This window comes from Citrus sinensis, chromosome 9 (assembly GCF_022201045.2).
Source record: "Citrus sinensis cultivar Valencia sweet orange chromosome 9, DVS_A1.0, whole genome shotgun sequence".
NCBI classification, from domain to species: Eukaryota; Viridiplantae; Streptophyta; class Magnoliopsida; order Sapindales; family Rutaceae; genus Citrus; species Citrus sinensis.
Window position 1 is genome coordinate 30009557 of NC_068564.1, and position 24006 is coordinate 30033562.

The following is a 24006-nucleotide window of genomic DNA, read 5'->3' on the forward strand; positions in this document are numbered from 1 at the left end:
AAACATTTCTATCATTAAAAAAATCACTTATCTATAGGATATTAAAATGTTCTTGATTTCATGTTTACTTCAACATGAACTTAAGCTAAAACTTGTATATTTACTCTTGAGGATTTATATTTGAAAGAATTACTTTTGCACTTAAAATTTATGCTAAATGATTGATTTTATAATCATTATGTTGATTTTTGACTCTATTCTAAGTAAGCGAGTCAAGTCAATGCGTTGATGACATGCAATAGAACTCACCTAACGAAAGGATTAGATCAATAAAAAGGACCAGGATCAAATGAAGATCCTAGTCCTTCATTGATGACTAAGGAGAGGATCAAATAAAGGTTGAGTATAGTGGTGATAACCTTATCCTTCATTGATGACTAAAATGATGGGAATCATGTTAATAAAAAAGATTAGGATTCTCTCTTGATTTGAGCACTCCTGATCTTTTACAGATCTTGTGCCACTTATGTTTTAGTATTAGTGGATGATTAGAATTTAACAATTTTTTCTTTTTAATTTATTAACCACCAATCATATTAACAAAATTTGCTCAAATAAAGATCATATCAGGCGAGTATCCTGATCCCAATAAAAAAGAGACATAGACACAACCTCTCCATCTAATCTGTCTTCCGTGGCTTTGTGTGATACACTTGAGTTTTAAGAGTATGGCAGATTTACCAAATTTATAAAAAAATTATTTACATCTTAACTCATTTATAAGTATTATAAAAAAATTCTTTTTTTAAAAAAGGCTTTACTAGTCCTCAAGTTCAATTAACTAAAAAGATTAAATAGAGATTCGAGTTATAAAATCATGTAAAATTATTGTGTTTCCTTTCTCTTATCTCTCTATTCATATTATTTTAAATTGACTTAAGTTGCATCATGCATAGCTATTCTTTCACGTTTTTTTCTAAAAATTAAAAAATAAAAATTTGGCTGCGAAGAGTTTTCTAGTCTATATTTCACGTTTATTTGGAGGGAATTTGAGGCCAATATTTATAGGTCTTTGAATGGTTCCAAGCCCTCCATTTAATTAATGTTTTACTATTATTAATTTTTTTTTTTTTCTATCAATATCAGTTTGCTTTATCGTGATCTTTCACGTGCTGCCCTGATCGTGCTTTGACTGTTCTCACCCCACCCACCCCTCCCATAACTAACAAGAAAATTTTCGGTCTCCCCAAACTGTCACCGGTTTGGATGGTTTGCTAAAGCTTCGTACCTCCATTATTAAAGTAAGGATTTGACTAACTTACTTGAAGATGGTCCTACTCACCACACTTAGATTAGCCTTTTCTTTCTAAAATAATTTTTTTTAAATAATAATTTTTAATTACATACCATATAAAAGATGATACTTATAATTTAAAATTAAACCACATGATACAAGAAAGAGATAATAATTTAACATTAGTTGATGTAGACTTAATATATGTCTGTATCTAGTAATAGTCTAAAAATTATGTATGTTTACTGATATCATAAATTAATATGTATTTTTATATAAAAGATCTCGCCTTCATGTATTTATTTTTCTTCAATAAATGATACATTTTATTCTCATTCTTTAATCATACTTTGTAATTTTGGTCTACTAAAATCATAATTGTAAAAATCACGTTCTTTATTTCTTAGAGAAAAAACAAGAAAATATTTATACCGTAAATACATTAGTGTTGCTTGAAATTTTGGCTGATTGTAAACATTTTCTTCTAAAAAATAACATGCTTTGAAAAACTTCGGCATTAAAATGATAAGTAGTATCATTGGAATATTGGTAATTATATAGCAATTTTCATCTATTTCACTGAAAAGAAATGATAATAATAATAATAATAATAATAATAATAATAATAATAATAATTTCATCCATTGGTACTGTGACTTACAAATTTGTTTATTTATGTAAATTCAGAAATATCGATTCCAAACTTTCGTAAATATCAACTAAATAGATTTTTATTTAATAAATTAAAGTCATGGTTATTTATTTTAGTCAAGATTTTGTAGATCTTATGAGATGTTTTATTTGATACTTCAGTTAGAGAATAAAAACAATAGCCCGGAAATAAAGGACACGGACAGCATGAACATAAGAAAAAGCAACCAAATAAATAAAAATTACTTTTTTTTGAATTTTCAGAATAATCGATTAGAATTTAAGAAATAATATAAATTTGGTAAAACACGTAATGAATGATATGCGACGCGTTAACGCTGATTCATTAAGATAAGTTTTCCAGTTGTTTGCAATAAAAAATAAATAAAAAAAAATCAAATAATCTCGTAATCGTAGGGGGAGAAAAATCACGAAAAAATATATTTATAAAAAGATAACAAATCTACGCTGCTGAAATGGTAATAAAAAAAAAAATCCACAAATAAAATATTGGTTGCCGTTTCTGTCTAACTCTAGAATCAAATCAATAAATAAATTATCAGTTTATCAGTGAAAGAGCCTTTTTGCGTGTACAGGAAAATTGCTAACGAACAAACGAAACACACTAAACAAAACAAAAGCTAAACTAAATAAAATAATAAATAATTCATACAACAAAAGGCGAAGCAAGCAGAAGAGGAAGCTGGTGATTGAATTGAACGGAATTAAGCGCTCGCAATTTGTCGAGCTTCTGATTTTACCGCGGGAAGAGTGCCAGAAAATTTACAGGTGCCGGTTGCAGTTGTTTCTCCTCCCTCAATTTCTATATGTAATAGTTGTAGTAATGCTTTCGTATAAAAGTATAACTGATTCGAGAAATTCAGTTGACGGGAATCTGTTTGAAGAAGATTTACTTTAATTGTTTTGTTTTTCTCTCCTATAGAGATCTGGTAGCCTTTTTTTTTAAAAAAAAAAATTATGCACTATATTTAAGTGGAGGAATTTGTTGGTGGTTGCATGTATTTATTTACCTGTCTTTTATTTATTGAAGAATTTTGCAGTAAAGATTTGGTGCTGTGCCAGTTACTGCTTGAAGTAGTTGAATTTGTGGCTTCTAAGCCTGGTAATTTTACTTCAATTTCTTTTCTGTTAATTTTCTTTTATTTATTTGTATTTTCCGTGCTTTAAGGCTGTTATTAGTTGCAAATAATTCATCTTCAATGTTCTAATTTGATTGAATAAGTGACTGTCATATCAAATACCATACTTTTCGAGTTCCAAAACTCGGAAAACATGTTGTAGTGGTCATTTCAACTCCAAATTTTATTAATATTTGTTCTCTGGTTCAAAATTGATGTAGGCATGAATTGGTCACTGTAGCTTCATTCTGTGATTTATGAATCATCTACTCTTAAAAATGAGATGTATATATGTTTTCCAAGTTCCATTGGTTGGTTTGCTATTTGCATGAGTTTTTTAGGGGCTGATTATTGCCAGGACTTTGAATATTGACATCTGGAGAACCTGGGAGACTGGCAAATGAGTCTTTCATAATGAGAAGGCTCGGGTGGGACCATTGCCGATGGGCACCCCCGACAACAAACTGTCCGACTTGCTAGATGTAGTGAGATCTTGGATCCCTCGTAGGAGTGAGCCAGCGAATGTGTCGAGGGACTTTTGGATGCCAGATCAGAGCTGTAGGGTATGCTACGAGTGTGACTCCCAATTCACTGTATTCAATCGCAGGCATCATTGTCGACTTTGTGGACTAGTCTTCTGTGCCAAGTGTACTACAAACTCGGTTCCTGCATCATTTGATGAGTCAAGGACTGGTCGTGAAGATTCAGAGAGGATTAGGGTTTGTAATTATTGCTTCAGGCAATGGGAACAGGGCATAGGAGCACTTGATAATGGGACTACCCAAGCACCCAGTCCTGGTCTCAGTCCGTCGGCATCCGCTACAAGTTTGGCTAGCACCAAATCCAGCTGTACGTGTTACAGTAGCAGCGGCACTGTTAGTTCAACTCCCTACTCAACTGGACCTTATCAGCACGTGCCGTACACTTCCTGTGTTAGCCCACGACAGTCTGAGCAAATGGATCCTCTTATTGTTGAGCAAGAGAACGTAAAATCTGAGAGTAGCACAAATTCTAGTGCTGCCATAGTGGTTAATTCTTCTTCTAACCAATCTGGCTTCAGCATGAATAGGTATCTCTTTTCTTGCATGATTTCCTTTTTTGAGTAGCATTGTAGCAAACACAGCATTGTCATCCATCAAACCTTTAACCTTAATAGTTCCATGCATTTTTATGAATGTTGTTCAATATAAGCGTAGACAAGAAGATAGTGTGGGAGGGATCAGCATTTGTTTGTTGGGACAAGATGAAGTGTCAGAATTAGTCATTGCTTATTTAATTTATGTTAATTTTACTTAGCTAATCAGCTATTCGGTTTTTACTTAAGTTGATGCTCATTTAATTTTTGTTTGTTGTTTTTTTATCCTTTGTTGCTAGGAGTGATGATGAGGATGATGACTATCGCATTTATACCTCAGATTTAGACACAAGGCAATACTCTCTGCCTAATGACTATTATGGTGATGTAAATATAGATAATATTGATCACACTTACGGAGCACAAGAAGTGGATCATGTTCGAGAGAACATCAACAGGAGAAGTTTAAGTTGCAAGTTATCTGAGAATTTTGATACTCAGGGTTTGAAAAAGATCAAAGAACATGGGGATAAAATACATGAACAGTATGATGTTGATGAGTGTGAAGCTCCTCTGTATGATGAGGAGGCTACAGAATACGAACCTGTGGATTTTGAGAAGGAAGGCCTACTTTGGATCCCTCCAGAGCCAGCGGATGAAGAGGATGAGAGAGAAGCAATTCTATTCGATGATGATGATGATGAAGGTGGAACAGGAGAGTGGGGATATTTACGCTCTTCGAACAGCTTTGGTAGTGGGGAATACCGCAATAGAGATAAATCAGGTGAAGAGCACAGGAAAGCCTTGAAGAATGTGGTAGAAGGGCATTTTAGAGCTTTGGTTGCTCAACTTCTGCAAGTTGAAAACCTTCCAGTGGGTGATGAAAATGACAGAGAGAGTTGGTTAGAAATAATCACATCTTTGTCATGGGAAGCAGCCACACTTCTTAAACCAGATATGAGCAAGTGTGGAGGAATGGATCCTGGAGAATATGTAAAAGTTAAATGCTTAGCTTGTGGGCGACGCAGTGAGAGGTAATGCTGTTATACTTATTTGAGAACTTGCCAATGAATTTATCCTTGAATGCAACAATATTCTCATTTGAGTTGGCTCCTTGGATGGGTGCAAGAATAACCCTGTATTGTGGTTGGCCTTTTCAGGTAGCCAGTAATTGATTGTGTACTTAATTTTGTGAAGTTTTGGTTCCAGTTTCACTACTGAACTATTAGCTCACCAGTGTGCGTATGTAATCAATTGTTGTAACCTTATCTGCGTATCTCTTGTTGCTGGAACTTTGTTGCGACAAAGACCGCAGGTCTGCTTTGTTTAACGATTTTTCAGATCTTCCTGAAGGATCAGTGTGGCTATATGTGTTTGTTTGCCAAGATTCTTCAAATGCTTATAGCATCTGTTTGTCCCTTATTTTGTTTACATCGCAAGAAGTTCCGTATATACAGCGTAGTCAAATATAGAATGCTGCCCCAGTGAAGTCTCGTGTGTTATGTGGTGGGGTGGGTCGTGGTTACACCTGGAGATGAAGAGGATATTCTTGTCGCTAATAGAAATATTAGATATAACCTAGGTGAATTAGCATGCAGCCCCAATGAGCATGTAATCTTTAGAAGGCCCTGTTAAATTTGCATGTTGTTGCTGTCTTCACCAATTTTCTTAATACTGATGAGATTCTGATGTTATTTTGTCTAGCATGGTGGTTAAAGGAGTTGTTTGCAAGAAAAACGTGGCTCACCGACGAATGACATCAAAAATAGATAAACCGCGTTTTCTAATCCTTGGAGGAGCTTTGGAGTATCAGCGTGTTGCTAACCACTTATCGAGTGTTGATACGCTGTTGCAGCAGGTTAAATTGTTTACCTTTTCTTTTTCTTTAGGCTCTATGAAATTTTAACCTTGAGTCTTTTGTTTTGTAATAAGGGACAATCATTCATGTTTTCTCACCTATTACAATGGTCATGGTTATTTTTAGTTTTGATGGGCCTTACTCTTCTTTTCAGGAAATGGACCATTTGAAGATGGCAGTTACGAAGATTGATGCTCATCACCCGAATGTGCTTCTAGTAGAGAAGTCAGTTTCCCGGTATGCACAAGAGTATCTTCTTGCAAAAGACATATCACTTGTTCTGAATATTAAGAGACCGCTTCTAGAACGTATAGCCCGCTGCACTGGTGCACAAATAGTTCCGTCAATTGATCATCTCACGTCACAGAAACTGGGATATTGTGACACGTTCCATGTGGAGAAATTTCTTGAAGAACATGGCAGTGCAGGACAAGGTGGGAAGAAATTGTCAAAGACGCTAATGTTCGTTGAGGGTTGTCCTAAGCCTTTGGGGTGCACCGTAAGTAGTTCTCTGTAATTTACAAACGTTATATACAACCAAAGCGGACTTTCGTTCTCTATGTTCTGGAAAACTTGCTAGTCTTGGTCATTGACTGTATCACATGGTGCATTATTGTTTCAACCTTGTCCATGGAGTCTAGGACTTACTGTTGTTTGTATTTTCAATTAGGTTATTTTCATAAAAAATAATTACTGTGTGTACTTAGAATATATTGTAGCAGATACTAGGGAGCAGTTTGCAATCAGGTTAGTTGTTGAAATGGTACTTAACATATGCAATTTGGGTTCTCCGGTGACTGCAGGTGATTCTAGTGTAAGGTTATATACCTGCAAATTACCTTAGTCGCTCTGTTGAAATTATTTTTGGGGCTGTCATTTGCATGATAAAAGCTGTGAGAAGAATTTAGATTGACTTATTGCTGAACTTTTGTCTCAGATTTTGCTGAAGGGCGCCAATGGCGATAACCTGAAGAAGGCGAAACATGTGGTTCAGTATGGAGTTTTTGCAGCTTATCATCTGGCTCTAGAGACGTCTTTTCTGGCTGATGAAGGCGCTTCGCTTCCACAACTCCCTCTGAAATCACCAATAACTGTTGCATTACCTGTTAAACCATCAAATATTGATAGGTCCATTTCTACTATACCTGGTTTTATGACCCCTGCCACAGGGAAGCCTTTATCTCCTAAACTTAACAATGAACTGCAGAAGTCAAACAAAGGCCTTATCTCCAATAGTCTCTCAACAACCAATGTTAAATCTTTGTCCTCATTTGAAGGGGACAATTCAACTTCCCATCTTGAAGGTCCTCATTCTCAGAATATGGACATGCAACCTTCCCTAAGCTCTACTGAGGCTACTGCTTCCTCCATTTCCTTGTACCCGACAAAGCAAGATATATCAAATTTTTACCAGAAAGATTCCTCCCCAAAACATGCCTCTAAGGAGGAAATTAAAGTGGGTCCTAAAGAATCTCTCAAGTTTTTGATGGATGATAATGCTGTTTCTAATTGTTTTGGCACCACAGAGCCATCAAGACGAGTTGCGGGCTGGAGTCTTGTGGATGGTAATGCATTTGCTTCCAATCACCAAGCTAGTCCAGAGTTAGTGTCCTCGAAACAAGATAGTAATAATAACAATGAGGAAAGGGGATCTTCAAAGGAAGAGTTTCCTCCCTCCCCTTCAGATCATCGGAGCATTTTGGTTTCCTTATCAACTCGCTGTGTGTGGAAGGGCAGTGTATGTGAACGGCCGCATCTCTTTCGAATCAAATACTATGGTAGCACTGATAACCCCTTGGGGCGCTTTCTACGTGATAATTTATTTGATCAGGTATTTCTTAGATTTGTTATTGTCCCTTCTGTTTATCATTTTTTCCCTTTGAAGTTATACTATTGTTGGCTGAGATTAAGTTTATCTCTCTTATCAGAGTTATCGCTGTCGTTCTTGTGACATGCCTTCAGAAGCACATGTCCATTGTTATACTCATCGGCAGGGCAGTCTTACAATATCTGTCAAAAAACTCTCAGAGATCCTCTTACCAGGGGAACGGGAAGGAAAAATTTGGATGTGGCACAGATGCCTCCGTTGTCCTAGGACCAATGGATTTCCTCCAGCTACTAGGAGAGTAGTAATGTCCGATGCTGCCTGGGGTCTATCTTTTGGAAAATTTTTGGAGCTGAGCTTTTCTAATCATGCTGCTGCAAGCAGAGTTGCAAATTGCGGCCATTCCCTTCACAGGGATTGTCTCCGTTTTTATGGGTATTTTTTTCTTTTCTTGAAGAATGTTTTATGGTACATACGAAGTGTCGATCTGTTAAATATTGCTGAACATGCTGTAATGGAGGGTTTGTCCTTATTTGTTCATTTCATATGAGTACCTGTGACTAGATAAAGCTAAAAACAGGCCACAGTCTGTCATTGTGCTCATGGTAACATGTATTTACATTGGGCATTTGTATGAATCGTCAAAAATTTGAGTACTGTCAATTTCACGGAATTGCATTTTACATGCCTGTTAGCTGCTTGCACTATATGGGAACAGGATCTGCTAGTGTTTACCTGGAAAATGTTTAGTTGAAGTGATTTGAGGCTAACAAGTTAATTTGCTTCTTGTTTCCTGATATTTCATTTATTAATTATGATTAGGTTTATATGCAACATATGGTTTATGAAGGTGAGCGTCGTTTAACCCAGCTAAGTTTGGGCTTTTATTATTAGTTTGACACAGAGATCTGCAGAGCACCTATATAGTTAAGAATCAGCAAAACAATTATATTCTCAATTGTTCTCTAACACTCTGGTTTTCGCTTGTGTAGTTTTGGGCAAATGGTTGCTTGTTTCCGCTATGCTTCAATTGACGTTAATTCTGTTTATCTTCCTCCTCCAAAAATTGAGTTCAACTATGATACTCAGGGTTGGATAAAAGAAGAAGCAAATGAGGTGCAATAATTGCAAATACTTGATTAAATTGCCTCAGTGATTCCGAAATTGTGACTGCTTATGGTATAAATTATCTTGCATAACAGGTGCGTAGAAGGGCGGAACTCCTTTTTAAGGACGTGCGCCATACTCTTCAAGACTTATCAAAGAAAATAGCTGTAGGGTCAGAGGACGGGAGCATGAAAACAGCGGAAGCAAGAGTTCATATCTCAGAATTGGAAGGGATGCAACAAAAGGATGAAGTAGAATTTGAGGTAGCTATTTCGATGCTACAAAATCTAAGCCACAGTCTGTTGCTTAATGCACATCTTTCATGGAGCAACACTCTGACTAATCCTTTTATTTATATTCAAGTAGACTTTTAACTTAGTGCTGGTACAAAATTGTCTTTCTTCTAACAAAGTTCTATTCTTTGCACTATCTTGTTTCTGATTAATTTTGTGGGCCCGCTCAGGAGTCTTTACAACAAGCATTGTGTAAGGAGGTAAAGCTTGGCCTCCCTGCAATTGATATTCTTGAGATCAATAGGTTGCGGAGGCAGATACTGTTCCATTCCTGCGTTTGGGACCAACGCCTGATACGTGCAGCCAGTTTAGTTAACAGCTATCTGCGGGAAGGAACAAATGCTTTTGTTCCAAAACTTAAGGAGAAGCCTGTCAGTCCTGTGGAGAAGCCTGTTGATGTAAATGCAGCTTTCAAGCCAAGTAAAGGCTTTAGTAGTTGTGGCTCTCTTCCGTTGGAGGTGAAGCCTGGCGCGCATTGTAACCGGGGAATTTCTGGTGACATTCATGAGCCACACAGAGTTCAGAAAGAAAGTGGTGTGGATCAAGACCCAAGTTATAAGGAGGCTGATCAGTTCCTTTCTTCTAGTGAAAGTGTCGGTTATAAACCTGAACCTCAGGAATCTGGGAAACTTGTACGAAGGGCCCTTTCAGATGGAGAGTTTCCTAAAATGGCCGATTTATCTGATACCCTTGATGCAGCATGGACTGGGGAAAATCATCCAGCAAATGTCATTGGTAAAGAGTCTGGCTATTCTCTTCCCGATCCAACCTTGGTTGATTCCTCAAGCAAGTTAAATTCAGTTGCAGCAAGTACTGCTGAACAAGGCGGGCTTGAGGTGGTGCGTTCTCTTAGCTCTGTATCATCTACCAAGGGGACTGAAAATATGACAAATTCCAGGGGCATGGTTGGGATGCCCTTTTCAAGTTTTTACAGTTCATTTAACAAGAATTCTTCATTGAATGCTCAAAAGCTTACCGTTTCAGAGTACAACCCAACCTATGTCATGTCCCTCTGGGATTCAGAACGACTAAGTGGTGCCAGGCTGTTTCTACCCGTTGGTGTTAATGACACCATTGTGCCTGTTTATGATGATGAGCCTACTAGTGTTATAGCGTATACACTTGTCTCATCAGATTATCATGTCCAGATTTCTGAGTTTGAGAGAGCAAAAGATGCCGCTGATTCTGCAGCTGCTTCGGCAATTTTTGATTCAGTGAATCTACTTTCTGTCAGCTCTTTTGATGATAATACCTCTGATAGGGATAAAAGTCTTGGTTCAGCCGATGAGGCAGTCTTTTCGACGTCTGGGTCCCGGGGATCCCAGGTTCTTGACCCACTGTCGTACACTAAGGACTTGCATGCCAGAATTTCTTTTACAGATGATGGCCTTCTCGGGAAAGTAAAGTATACAGTAACCTGTTACTTTGCAAAGCGCTTTGATGCCTTGAGGAGGATGTGTTGCCATTCTGAGTTGGATTTCATACGGTCTCTAAGTCGCTGCAAGAAGTGGGGTGCCCAGGGTGGAAAGAGTAATGTATTCTTCGCAAAAACCTTAGACGATCGCTTTATCATCAAACAAGTTCCAAAGACCGAGTTGGAGTCGTTCATCAAGTTTGGGCCGGCATATTTCAAGTATTTATCTGAATCTATTAGTACGGGAAGCCCAACATGCCTGGCAAAGATCTTGGGTATTTATCAGGTATTTTTTTCATTTTGCCATTACATCATCAAAAAAATTTTAACCAAGAACAAGAATGATTTGATCAGTTAAACTATTAAAGGCAAATTTTGATATTGTGGGATTAAAAACATAGAACACCATCTTTTAGGTTATCTTTTTTTTTTATTGCATTTGGTATAAGCTGGTGCCGCATCTGATTCCAAATGCAACCCAGGCCATCTGTTGGTGTGTTGACATAACTCTTTACTTATTTGTATCTTGGTTTGCTTTGGTTGGTTTTGTATTGAAGGTTGCGTCAAAGCACTTTAAAGGAGGGAAGGAATCAAAAATGGATCTCTTAGTAATGGAGAATCTTCTCTTTAGGCGCAACATTACACGGCTTTACGACCTTAAAGGATCATCTCGTTCACGATATAACGCAGATACAAGCGGTAGTAATAAAGTTCTGCTAGACCAGAATTTGATTGAAGCAATGCCGACGTCTCCAATTTTTGTGGGAAGCAAGGCAAAAAGGTTGCTGGAGAGAGCTGTCTGGAATGATACTGCATTTCTTGCTGTAAGCTGGAATTCACTACTCATCTTGATAAAACTTTGGGCTTATTTTTTAATGCTGATATTTTTAATGAGATCAGAGATGGGAACTTAGTACTGCAAGTCAGTGGTTTTTCATATTTAGTTTTTATAATGATTTTTTAGCCCTGGAGGCTGAATTGATTTCCTAGTGATCCTGCCTCTATTTTTATACACATTTGGCCAAATCTCCATGCTGAGTGGTATGCATATTTTATTGCATTAATATCTGATATATGAGATATGTTGCAACAGTCAATTGATGTCATGGACTATTCTTTGCTTGTTGGCATCGATGAGGAAAAGCACGAGCTGGTGCTTGGGATCATTGATTTCATGAGGCAATATACGTGGGACAAGCACCTTGAAACATGGGTGAAAACCTCGGGCATTCTTGGTGGACCAAAGAACACATCTCCAACTGTGATCTCTCCCCAGCAGTACAAGAAACGGTTCAGGAAGGCTATGACAACTTATTTTCTTATGTTGCCAGAACAGTGGACTCCCCCATCGATCATTCACAGTGGATCCCAGTCAGATCTCTGTGAAGAGAACACACACGGTGGTGCCTCCTTTGATTGATACTGTAATACTGTATTGTCCATTTTGCCTGTAAATGTGCGAATGTAAGTTTAATAGCAATTCCCTTCTTTTTCTTTTTTCTACATGTCATTTCTCATTTTCTTTTGGTACTTGCATATTCTAATTTTCTTTCAATTTTTATGGATATTATCAGGATAACAGCTCCCTCATTTCCAAAATTTTTTCGTTGGTACTAGGGGTGGATGCTCGCTGGAGCAACTGTACAATATTTTTTGTAATAGTCAGCGCGCGCACACACACTTGCACGCAGTTGTCAGTGTTATATTTTTTCACCTGTTAATAATGTCCGAATTATGATTTAGTATATCGTTTTCAATTCAAGGTTCTTTAGTGATGCGCGCTTAGCATTCAGATTTTAACATTACTAACTACATCCATGTTAGGTTCTTGGAGCTTTTCCAAAGGAGCGCAATGAAAGCCCTGAATTAATGAATAGACTTGTTTAGGGAAATTCGATACCCACATAATAATGTCTACTATATCAAACGTGCGGCGGTGTATCAAAACCATTGAAAGGATAATGGTGTTGCGTGGCTGGAGGTGGTTAAGAAAATGAAAATGATACGCCACCTGTTTATTCGTCGTACTTATTTTTCCGTGATTACCTCAAGCTTGGGATATTATTAGCTTCTTCCAGCACTAGAGTCACTATCACATGTTTCCGTTTCGGTCAGGTAACACCGTCTCTCTCAATGCCAGATTTAAATCTCAACCTTTCGAGATCAAAGAATTTCTTTTTCCTTCCGAAACCATTTTGTCCATTGTTATGTGAAAATCAGATGCAGATCCAGGTAACAGTGTGCTCATGTAAAATTATGTAAAATTGTAAATAAACTTCGGAGAATATCGGATGTAGCTTTAGTCCATGAACGAAATTATGAAATCATAGCTCCCGAGTCAACATTATATAGACGCGCGCCCGTCCGTTGTTATCATTTGCATGTTGCAACTTTACACAATTATAATACGAAAAATAAAAAGGTGGCTTTTGTATTTCTGGCTTATTGTTTTACTCAACATCATGTAAGAATCAAATTTCATTTTTAAGTAATCAGCTGCGAATATTTTCTCTATTAACCTATCAATTTATCGTACCCACAAAAACACCAAATACCCCAGAGGAAAAAAATGGATGTAGACAATGTTACCAATAGGAAAAGAAAAGAGATCACGTTCATAAATACCCTAGAGGAGACTGTCAAGCTGTGCTTGCAGATCTGGCATTGACACCATGTTGATGATGCTTTGTTCTTCAGGCATATACTCAGCCTTTAGTAGAGATTGCACTTGAATATGGGCTTCCACAATATTTGTCCTGCAAAAATATATCAACCGCATCAGTTTATGGAGACAGATCAATTTGGGTTGATTCCACCATCAAATACTCGCAATTCATAATCTCAACTGAAGAAATGTTTTGAATCATCAAGATGGCCCTCTTAACAGAGATATCATCAAAAGCAACAGATTCTACTTACAGAAGAATTTGAATTTGGTCTCCCTGATGATGAGGGTAACTGGAACTACTCTGATATTATTTTATCAGAAAATTTACCACTAAGAAATCTGCAACTTAATTGGGCTTGAGAATTTAAAAGTTTTTGGTTCAAGAATGAGTGGGGTTGTACCCAAATGATTTTTGTACAGTTACACAGCAACATGATCAAAACTTAGCATGCCAGCAAAATAATGCAAGCTTGTTTGACATTTATTCTACTGAGTAGCAGAAAAATACGTATTATCTTACTTTACTGGTTTGAAAAGTATTGTCCGTGTTGAAGGGTTCTGCAGATAAAGTTTCATCTTTGCCATCACTGGTGGCAGCTCTTGCTGAATAGCAGCATTCACCTGGTTCAGAATGTAAAAACAGGAAACTAATTTGAGTTAATTCTTGTGATTACGACTGAAAATGAAAGTTTAGGTTTGACTCCAAATAGCACAACCATGAAAGATGCATGCAGATGTAATTGATCATCCTTTGCTTGGGAAATATATAAATAAAAGAAAAGAAAACAAACAGAAACAAGGATTAGATTCCTTATTTGCTTGATGAAGATAAGAATTCTCCTACAACAGAGCAGGTCATCGGGAGTTATAAACACACTGATATAGGGATCCAAGCAAAGAGAATTTTTGGTTCTCTCAACATAGATCTCATAATATTTATGCTGCTTCCGAAAGGAAAAAGCATTTGATCCTCAGATGCAGAAGCAAGTACCTGAGGTCTCTAAATCTCAGGACAGATATGCTGTTTTCACTCCACACTATAATGATTATTAAACAATTTCCTCCAGCCTCAAGTTTAAGATGGAACCTGTTGACCACCTAGGCCTTCTAATTAGATAGTCATAAGTACAACCAATGGCTGCACGTTGAGAATTCTCCAGATTGGAAATTTCTGCCAGAACTTGCTTCAAGGAAGATCCCATTTGCGTGGCTTTTTTCTTTTTTTATTTTTAATAATTCTCTATCTTACTACATGCCCTACTCCACTACTTCCCATGCACAAACTGAAACTAAACGTAATCTCCCTCCCAAATGGGTATGAGGGGAGTTTGATCTCTAGCTCACTTGCTTTATCGCAATAGACATAACCAAATAGGTCATACCCTTGTAGGCCCCTCATTGCATTGCTTGTGGAGGTGTTCTTGCAGCTAATGGTCATCTTAGTATTGGCTTTCTTTTTCAATTCATTTCAAAATCATAAGTTAATTACAAATTGTATTGTATGTTGTTTTGTCTAAGTTAAAAATTGATTGAAAACAATCCCACCCTAGGACTCTTTAAAATAGTGCAAACAAGCACTTAATTACATGGCATACCTTATGAACAAGTTCAGCCACCTTATCTGGAGTAGCAAAAGCTTGATCCTTTAGTGGTTTTGCCATAAGTGAGTCTACATTCTGATTCTGGTTGCCAGAGGACAAAGCAACTTTTACAGCAGTCACCTAAAGATGTAACATAATTAGAGAAAGTCAAAATCCGCAATTAGAATAAATTTCCACAAGCAAAAAATCTATGTTATGATCTTAATAGTGAATACAAAAGTATGGCAATTATCCAACGTTGAGATTCTAATGATCATTAAATGATTTTTTTTTTTTTACTAGGTCTATATACCCGGAAAAATTGTTATATGACTACAGAAACAATCAAAACTCAAATTTGAAAGGTGAAGAAAAAAAGCAATGCCACCATATGATTAGAAATTCAGCCTTTTTGCACCTCTTCTTTAAATAAAGAAAAACAGGAATAAACACTTGTCCTGCCAGTATAAAATTGAAACTTTTGCCAAGTTTCTTCATACTTAGATCCAGGGATCTGATCAGTCATATAGATTTGCAATGGCATATTTTCCACACAGATTCTCAAATAGTAAGTTACCTAAAAGTACAATTTAGAGGAAAAAGACAAACCTTGGCAACAAATGAAAGCATGGGATCCACAACTAACTTAGTAACAGCCATGATGAACTCCTCACAAGTAGCTTTTAGGCTTTTCTCCAATTCCTGGAAGTAACAGAAATAGTGGCATTAAAAAGGTACCAACTGGGCTCACTGATTAATTTCCAGAAACTAAAGAAGGAAAAAAATACGCGAACACAATTTAAAACTTTGTTCTATCTTTTCGGGCACAATATTTGTCATACATGCCTGAACATGTGATAACAATCATATGTCTCGTGGTCAATGCCAGGCATGCTGAATTTAAACTGAAAAAATATATCCCTTTTATCTGCATCCTAGAAATAGTATCCTTGCTAATTTCTCTATTATCTTATTATTTTTTTAAAAAAAAATTAACTCATGTGTCCTTTGATGTTGGTATTTTGTTGGTAATCATAATGCAAGAAGGCATGATTGAACACAAATGAGGAAAGTATGGTGATCCTCCAATGAGAATGACTTCAGAAAAAGATAGATAATTAACTAATTATACATCACTCTGTAGTTAAATTTTTTGGCTTATTTGCCCATAAATGCTTCAACAAATTGTACGATTTTTTGCTCCCAAAACATGGACACAAGTAATTCAGCAGCAGATGCTTCTGAAATGATAAGTGGGAACACACAATGACAATTAATTTGAAATAAATTCACCTTCTTGGCATCTATTTGACTTTCCAAAACACGAGGAGATAAGGTCCTTGCCAACGAGGTTGATCTTGACCAGTCAAAAAGTGAAGCTTGACCTCTAAGTATCCTTCTCAGGTGCTCCTGGCCATAGTTAGGTATGAATAAGGCTCTAATTCAAATTAAAAGACACACAAACATAAAAAATTTCAACTTTCAGAGTAAGGAAGGTCAAACATGTTTAAAAAGAAAAACCTGTCAGGTCCATCTGCAGTAAAATTAACTGAACAACAAATGATCCACAAGATGATGTGTACACAAGCATGTGATATGTTTTTAAAACCCAAAATGACAAAAAACTATAGAGCATTTAACTCAAGCAGTGCTCCAGCAAAAGGAAAAAAGACCAGGTCATGCACCCAAATAAGAAAGGAGTTCAGCTTCAGAAATACTAACCAGCAAATGTGAGAAATCAAGTTCCTTATGCGTAACAGAAAATTCTATATCAAATGGAGCAATCTGGAAGACCAAAAGAGAGTGTTAAGAAATTATACTGTCAGACTAAATAAGCTAACCCTGAAGAAATGGAAGGGAGAGATTAAGGGAAATAACCTGTTCCCTTAAGATCAAAAGATACTTGATAAGAAAGAGCTGTCCATCCATTGGTGTCGATCTCTTTGCAATGAGCTTGCTAGCTTTCTACAACAAATGAATGTCACATTTTGATTTCAGATGATTACCAAATATTACAAATCCAGGCATTCAAATCATAGCATATTACACATGTATGCTGGCAACCTGACGAAGCAAGTCGGCCAGCCAATGCAACTAACTAGGTGCTAGCTTATCCATCAAATATAGCAACATGACATTTTTTTACAAACAAACAAAAAATAACCCACCCCCCCCCCCCCCCCCCCCCCCCCCCCGCCCCCGCCCCCCCCAAAAAAAAAGAAAAAAAGAAAAGACACTTATCTTTTAAAATGTAGTAGTATCATGATATCATACAAACATGATAAAATTTACAACTGAATAACAATTACTGCACACAACAGTATTGAAAATTTCTTTAGCTTACTTGGATTGACTCTGAACAAACTTCCACTGCTTCCTGAGAGAGAGAAAATAAATAAGTAAATATAATAACAAATAAACAAAATATATTTTTAAGAAAATCATTCAACAAACAATGACAATAAAATTTTAAAAAGTTTTGTAAAGACAAAATTTTCAGCAAAAGTAAATGCCATAAGAATCAAAGCACCTGTGCCAAACCAGTGAAAACTGCTTGTTCTAAACACTGATACAGCTTCAAAAGACAAGATACAGTTTTCTCTAGAGGTGGGTACCAAGTTTTGTATACATCTGGGTTTTCATCGGCCTGCAAGTTAAGCAAATGCTATTAGCCAGCAAAAATCATAGATTCAAGAACAAATTGTCATTTTGCAACTCAGATCATCACCAACAATTATTAGCCATTCTACATTTACATCAAATAAAACAATAAATAGTCATTTAGACATAAAACAACAAGGATATAGGTATGAAATGTGACTGATACTTATGGCTGGATCAACAATCAAGAGGCATATTTAACTAAGAACAGATGATAAACAAATGTTCACTCACTATGAGATATGTTAACTCATACACTTTCTTATGGGAAAGCAGTCACATTCAGCACCGAAGATCTCAGAAATACTTCAGACATAATATAAAAAGAAATGCAGAGAGAATTGAAGCAACCAAAAAAGTATCCTAGCAAACAAAGGCTACTCAACAAATACCAGTCAAACAACATAAAATTTACAAGACAGACTAACATAAAAACGAAAGATAGAAAATGCAAAGCACTATACAGGAGTAGTCTCCAATTTTGTCCCAGCAGATTGCTCCAACTTTGAAGGGTAATTTAAGTCTTCATCTGAAGGAATATAATTTGCTATCTGCAAAAAATAATAGATGCTTCAAAAATAATACCAATGTAACTCTAAGAATCAAAAGCTTCTACTGCATCACTTCATCATGTAATGCTAAATCTCAGCAAGTTACTCTAGTTCAGAAAGGAGATCATGCTGGAGAAAGCATTGCAAAACTTCTCATAGTAATGCTAAATTCGAAGATAAACAGACATTATAGGATGTTTCTATTTCAATCCAAACCAAGAGTGATCTGTCAGGTATCTTTCAATTCCCACAGATATAAGACTTGATATTTTAAAAAACTCTTCACTAAGTGGAAAACTCACATAACATTTGAGAAAATAAATAAGAAATACAATATTGGCAAAAGTTTGCAAATTCCAAGTGTTACTGCAAAGATTTGATACTTCTGCCAATTGACATTCACAAAAAAATTTATTAAGTTAATTTGATTCAAAAGGGAAGTTTCAAGATTCTATCCCACTAGGAGATAAAGTCCAGGAGATAGAGGCATATCTAGTTTCTGTGAACGATTTCTCATTTAGACTTGGACTAAATAACTTCAAATCTCAGCTATGTTAAGCAGAAAAGATTTTGTGATAGTAAGGAACAATTGGCTAAAAATGCAAATACAGAAGGGAAGGATGCTGATTGATATAAATCATTTATAAAGCAATAAACACACCTCATCACGAATATGTGTTCGAGCGCGAAAAGTCAATCGCTCATGAACGTCTGCTAAAATTCTTTCTAAAGTAGGACGCAACCCAGCTAGTGACTCACTTCGTCTACTGAGTTGTTCTCCCAAGACTTCAACTTTCAGTATATCAACAAGTTCACAAAGAAGGTCAACATTTGTTTCATGAATGAGTTTTGGACGCAGTATATCATACAGGAATGTAGACCTGCAATATAAGTTAGCACCATCATGTGACCAGGACGTATATGTATGGCATTCAAAGCCAAATGAAAACTGCTTCATTATTTCCGGCAATAAATACAGGATATGTATAGATCAAAGATAAATTCACAAGGTTTTACATGGATAGAGATTTTTTATTTTAAATAGGTCAATGCGCTCCACATTTTTCTTGAAAAAGGAACACCCATGACAAATAAGATATGTTCTCAGAGAAAAAAAAATTGATGAAGATTAAAGAAAATAATTCGGCTAAAATACATAATTTCTAAGCAACGGAAATTGAATCTCTCAGAAAGACATCCACTGAAAACACCAACTTGCTCAACCATATAAAATCATTCTCAACTATGGACAATTATTTAGCATCAGCTACATGCAGTAAAAATAAAATAAAAATAAGAATAGTTGCAAAAAAATAAATAAATTGGAAACATGAAGAGCTCTGGACATCAGACTCAAAAACTTACAAGGGATCTATCAATGGGGCCAAACTTGAAATATCCTCTGAAGAAGATGGAAAAAAGTGATCAAATAATTGATGCTCAAGCTGACAGACCTGCAATTTGGGACAATGTCAAATAGTGTTGGATGCAGGATGTAATTTATCTTTTTGCCTTTACTCCAATAAAACTCAGAAACTATGATAGGCTTATTCTGTCACAGAAAATAAGAAATTATGAGGAAGCTTGTTCTATTAAAAGACATTCATTCAACTGTGACAACTAAATTGGAAAGTATCTGGAAAAGGTTTCGTAACCCACCCAATTAAGTACTCAATATTAACCGCAGAAATAGAAAACATAAATATGGAAATTACGAGTGATATGATTGTCTCAGGAATCATCACCCCCTTAAATTGTTAGGAAAGTCTAACTGTATTTACTTTCTAGGTTAGTTAACATAATCAGATAAAATGCCACCCAGAACTGCAGCAGTGGTTACAAAGGTAGTTTTGTTTATTTTCACCATCACTCTAAAAATACATGGGAGATTCCATGCACTCTACCAATTAAACAAAAAGGGAAAAGAAGACATGGCAAACTAATCTTTCTACGAAAGCTCATTTCCTATTTTCAACAAATAGCAGCGCTCTCAAAACAAGGGATCAATTGATTCGATCAATTGTTTGTAATCAAGTCCAGAAACAATCCCATCAGCACCTCCAAAGTTAAAATAAGATGATGAAGAAAATAACTCAATGCAAATAAACCGTTAAAATAAGTTGATGAAGAAAATAACTCATTGCAAATACATAAACTGTTAAAATAAGTTGATGAAGAAAATAACTCATTGCAAATATATAAACTGTTAAAATAAGTTGATGAATAAAATAACTCATTGCAAATACATAAACTATTAAAATAAGTTGAAGAAAAAAATAACTGGTTGCAAATATATAAACCACATAAATTTAACATCTTAGATAATTTATGACTAACTTTGACCAGTTTCATAAGTAAGCTTGAAAGTCCAGGGGCAGGGGGTTGTTTTTCATTTTTATAAAAAGAAAGCTGCAGAATATTCACAGTGTTTTGTATAGTTTTTGGTTTCCCTGTAGGCTTTTTCTTTTTGGCTGATTTGTTCCTTATCCACCTTTCTTTCCCACAAGTGTTTCCAGTTTCTTGTCACAAAACTAGAAGGACCAGGTTTGAAAACCACCAACATGTACTCAATGTAACACCGTATGTCAATGTTACCTGCATTAGATATGCACATCCTGATCTCGTCAATGATGGCAAAGTTTCTTTTTTGGAAAATTCAGATATTCGCTGTTGCACTATGCCTTTCACCTGGGAAACATAAAATATAGAGCAAGTAGTTAAAGCTTAATGAACAGCAAGTACTAAAAGAATGCACTTTACCAAACATCTAACCATCAACTAACCAAAGAAAGCCGCTGTTCACAGTACAATTTGTGGCATTCTTCAAGGATCTGAACATACTCTTTTTTCAATGATCTGCTTTCAATTTCTTCCAACACTGGCTTAAGCTGAAATAACATAAAAAGGTTAGTAACCACTGCTTATGCCTGAAGCGAAATCCAATTGTAGCATATTATTTCCACTGATATTCCATCAATAACTTACCAAAGTTCATAAAATTTTCATGTCCCACTCTACTCACCGCTGTAAAGGTAATCTATATTCATATACACATGCACAAGAAAGTTTCCAGACCAAAAGAGAAGAAAAAAAGGAAATCGTTACCTCACTAGCAGCTGCCTTGAAACGGACATAAATTAGCGATGCCTCTACACCCTCGGACATAGATGTTTTGCTACCACCACTGCTCCGAATTGCTGCTTGGACCTGATAAAAGATAAAAATGAGATTCAACACTGAACCTGGATAAATGCAAGTAGAGACAATCTATTAACTTCTATGAGGGCACTCCACCTGAGAAGAAGCACTTTTGAGAACAGAAAGTACATGACTACGAATCATGCCCAAAGCTCGAGACTGTGAACATTAAAATATTTCAAATCATTTCTCACTTAAGCCAAATCTCATATCATAGATTCTCTCACCATATCCTCTCCGCACCACAAAAAAAAAAAAAAAACAAAATAATAATCATCACTAATAAGGGAAACAAAAGTTAAAAGAGATAAATGATTTCTAGTTTTCGCTCGTCTATTGACTCCTGAAACAATCATGCACCTGAAGCTGTCGAAATTTGAGCAAGTAAACACTTGATTCTGCATATTGGGGGTTGCCTTCAACATACCTAACATGAGAAAATTACAACAAAATTCATACTTTTTTCTCAGTATTGCTTATGAACTTGTATGGCTTGAACAGCATAGTGTCAGAGACGCACACTTTTATATGATGAGTCAATAAGAAAGCATTCACTTACAATATGCATTCATCAAGCCGTTTGAGCAGGTGGAAGAAGTTCCCATTTCCAACATTCATGTTTGGAGAATAAAAACTGGCAGCAATCTGTAGACAGAAATATCATTAGACAATTCACAAAATTCACTGCTAAAGGTACAGTATTGTTTCATAAATTGGAAGCTAGCCAATCTGTAGGCAAGACAGATTCAAACCTTACATTCTCCAATTCGTCAAAGTACTTAAGCTTACTCTGAACTGCTTCTGCAAACTCAATCAGTCTTTGCTTTTCTATTACCTGAAATGAATAAGAAATTGAGACAACTAAATCAAATTTTTTCCTTTACACTGACATTACTATTTGAAACATCTAAGGTAAGGCTATCCAACACAAATAATGGCTTCAGCCACCAAATATACTTAGAACTCATTCTAGAGAAAAGACAGAAAAAAAAAAAACACAAAAACAAAAACGCACCAAACGGTCGCATGCATCATGAAGTGTTTTAGTCTTTGTTGCCACAGCATGATGTTGAAGCTGTAACTCATTAAACAAGTCAAGGGTCTCATCTACCTGCAGAAAACGATCCTTTGTTATCTCAAACATTGTGACTAACCAATATAACACAAAATCAAATTTAGAAAATTAAAGAAATACTGCAACAGAAATGAAAACTAGGTAAAATGCGAAAACAGGTCAACATAACATAAACATACTTGCTGAAGTATATCATCACATGTTTGAATGCGCCCCATTAAAGTGTTGACGTAATGCCGATACTTCTCCTCTGTCTAAGAAAATCAAACAATGACACAATAAGTAAAAATCATCAAATAATACAGCCACCAAACACGTCACAGCAAGCAACAAATACTAACCTCAGACTTCATGGCTAATTCGAGATCTGTAAACCAATTGTAAAACTGCACAATTCAAAGCTCTAGGTTAACAATTTATCTATTTCACAAAATCTTAACATCTCTCTTGCAACAATTTGCATAAATTTCATTACCAGATGAATAGATCGTCACCTGATTTGTATTGACTAGAACTGCTTCAATAGCGTCAGATTCTCCAAAAGAGTGATCCTTCGTGGCCACGGATAAGCCATTGTCTTGGCCAGGGATATGCTCTTGTGTCTACCATAATTCAAACAACAGTAATTTTCACATAAAATTATATTAACGCGAAGCTAAACGACAGAAATGATCAAAACAACGTACCAAATTGACAGGAAAAGGACGCTCAGCTACAACATGAAACAGCGAGCCTATAGCCGCTTGTTGTTGTTCTGACAACGGAGCATTCTAGAGAACAAAAAAATTGAGAGAATAAATTAATCTCGAATTATGCTTGCATTGTACTGGATCTGATACCTAATTAATTGAATCTAAAAATTCAGAATATTAAATGAAGTAAGTGTAAGCCAGATCTAGAGGCAATGAAGAAAAAGCAGACCTGTTCCCAAGTAGAGGCGAAGTTGTAGCCTCTGGAGACAGCTCCAGATTTCGGGAGACTTGGAGGTGGTGCAGATTTGTTTGCCATTTTTTAATTGGCCTAATTTCGTTTATCTGAGCTTTTGATTTCCACAAGAAGCTCTGTTCCTGGGCTGAGCATTCGTTCCTGGTGCTCTAAATGAAACGACAGTTGATAACTGCCGTTGGAAGCAGCGTACAGTACACTCTTGCAGAGAAATAAAACGGTGCGTTTCGGTGGTACAACGACCGGTAAATCGGTAAATCAAGTCACCTTTTAAGTTTCTTGGGTCTTCGCTTTTCCAAGTAAATTTTAATTGCATAATAAGATAATTTTCTGGATATCTTTTATTTAAATATTCCTCAAGGGCATTATAAAATTACATAGATACAAACCACCCTGATTGACGGATGTTTTGGTGCTTTACCCTAGTCCTTTTGGGGAATATTGGGCACAATATGCTCTTGATATCTTCAATTGAAAATAAAAATTGAAGTCTTACTTATACTCTTGTGACACATAAAATAAACATGGACAATATGATTTTAGCAAACAAAGTTTGTTATCATGCCATACTCTAAATTCCTAAGCCCCCCGCCCCCCCACCCCCCCGGCCGGGAAAAAAAAAAACTCGTATATACAAATGCAAGTTACCAATTATTTAAGAAACGCATGTTTTGAAAGATTTTAATATAAAGCCTATATTCTGGAAGAAAATTCACTGTGAAAAACAGTCAA

At 36.1% G+C, this 24006-nt stretch overlaps 2 protein-coding genes across 8 annotated transcripts; one reads left to right on the forward strand and one right to left on the reverse strand.

The window, feature by feature from the left end:
• Nucleotides 1-2355: 2355 nt before the first annotated feature.
• On the forward strand, nt 2356-12371 carry LOC102611188 (1-phosphatidylinositol-3-phosphate 5-kinase FAB1A-like). 7 transcript variants are annotated; one of them, XM_015529004.3, is made up of 14 exons: nt 2356-2674; nt 2937-3008; nt 3366-4093; nt 4399-5133; nt 5804-5957; nt 6112-6456; nt 6895-7788; nt 7886-8217; nt 8775-8898; nt 8985-9152; nt 9353-10882; nt 11154-11420; nt 11690-12060; nt 12171-12371. In XM_015529004.3, the coding sequence occupies exons 3-13, from the start codon at nt 3468-3470 to the stop codon at nt 12014-12016; spliced, it is 5502 nt and encodes a 1833-aa protein (XP_015384490.1). In that variant the 5' UTR covers nt 2356-2674; nt 2937-3008; nt 3366-3467; the 3' UTR covers nt 12017-12060; nt 12171-12371. The 7 variants fall into 7 exon arrangements, with proteins under 7 accessions (XP_015384490.1, XP_006474562.1, XP_024953258.1 ...); XM_006474499.4 differs by having other exon boundaries at nt 3383-4093; XM_025097490.2 differs by having other exon boundaries at nt 3407-4093.
• Nucleotides 12372-13012: 641 nt separating this feature from the next.
• On the reverse strand, nt 13013-23561 carry LOC102610880 (conserved oligomeric Golgi complex subunit 3). The gene is made up of 25 exons (XM_006474498.4): nt 23251-23561; nt 23016-23099; nt 22824-22931; nt 22671-22715; nt 22509-22583; nt 22270-22365; nt 22012-22089; nt 21814-21899; nt 21615-21681; nt 21351-21413; nt 21162-21263; nt 20840-20944; nt 20652-20744; nt 19422-19510; nt 18718-18937; nt 17970-18056; nt 17375-17491; nt 17189-17221; nt 16723-16809; nt 16567-16629; nt 16138-16254; nt 15454-15546; nt 14860-14985; nt 13785-13885; nt 13013-13352 (listed from the first exon to the last, which is right to left on the reverse strand). Exons 1-25 carry the CDS (start codon nt 23335-23337, stop codon nt 13223-13225), a joined length of 2352 nt encoding a protein of 783 aa, XP_006474561.1. The 5' UTR covers nt 23338-23561; the 3' UTR covers nt 13013-13222.
• Between the last annotated feature and the right edge of the window lie 445 nt (nt 23562-24006).

Bases quoted from the DNA above. Each gene is read 5' to 3' on its own strand.
- LOC102611188 (XM_015529004.3), top strand. From the start codon at position 3,468: ATGGGCACCCCCGACAACAAACTGTCCGACTTGCTAGATGTAGTGAGA. The intron at 8,899-8,984 runs GTGCAATAATTG...CTTGCATAACAG, and splicing joins TAAAAGAAGAAGCAAATGAG to GTGCGTAGAAGGGCGGAACT. The intron at 9,153-9,352 runs GTAGCTATTTCG...GGGCCCGCTCAG, and splicing joins AGGATGAAGTAGAATTTGAG to GAGTCTTTACAACAAGCATT.
- LOC102610880 (XM_006474498.4), bottom strand. From the start codon at position 23,337: ATGGCAAACAAATCTGCACCACCTCCAAGTCTCCCGAAATCTGGAGCT. The intron at 13,886-14,859 runs GTATGCCATGTA...ATTCTGAACCAG, and splicing joins TGGCTGAACTTGTTCATAAG to GTGAATGCTGCTATTCAGCA. The intron at 13,353-13,784 runs GTAAGATAATAC...ATATTTTTGCAG, and splicing joins ATACTTTTCAAACCAGTAAA to GACAAATATTGTGGAAGCCC.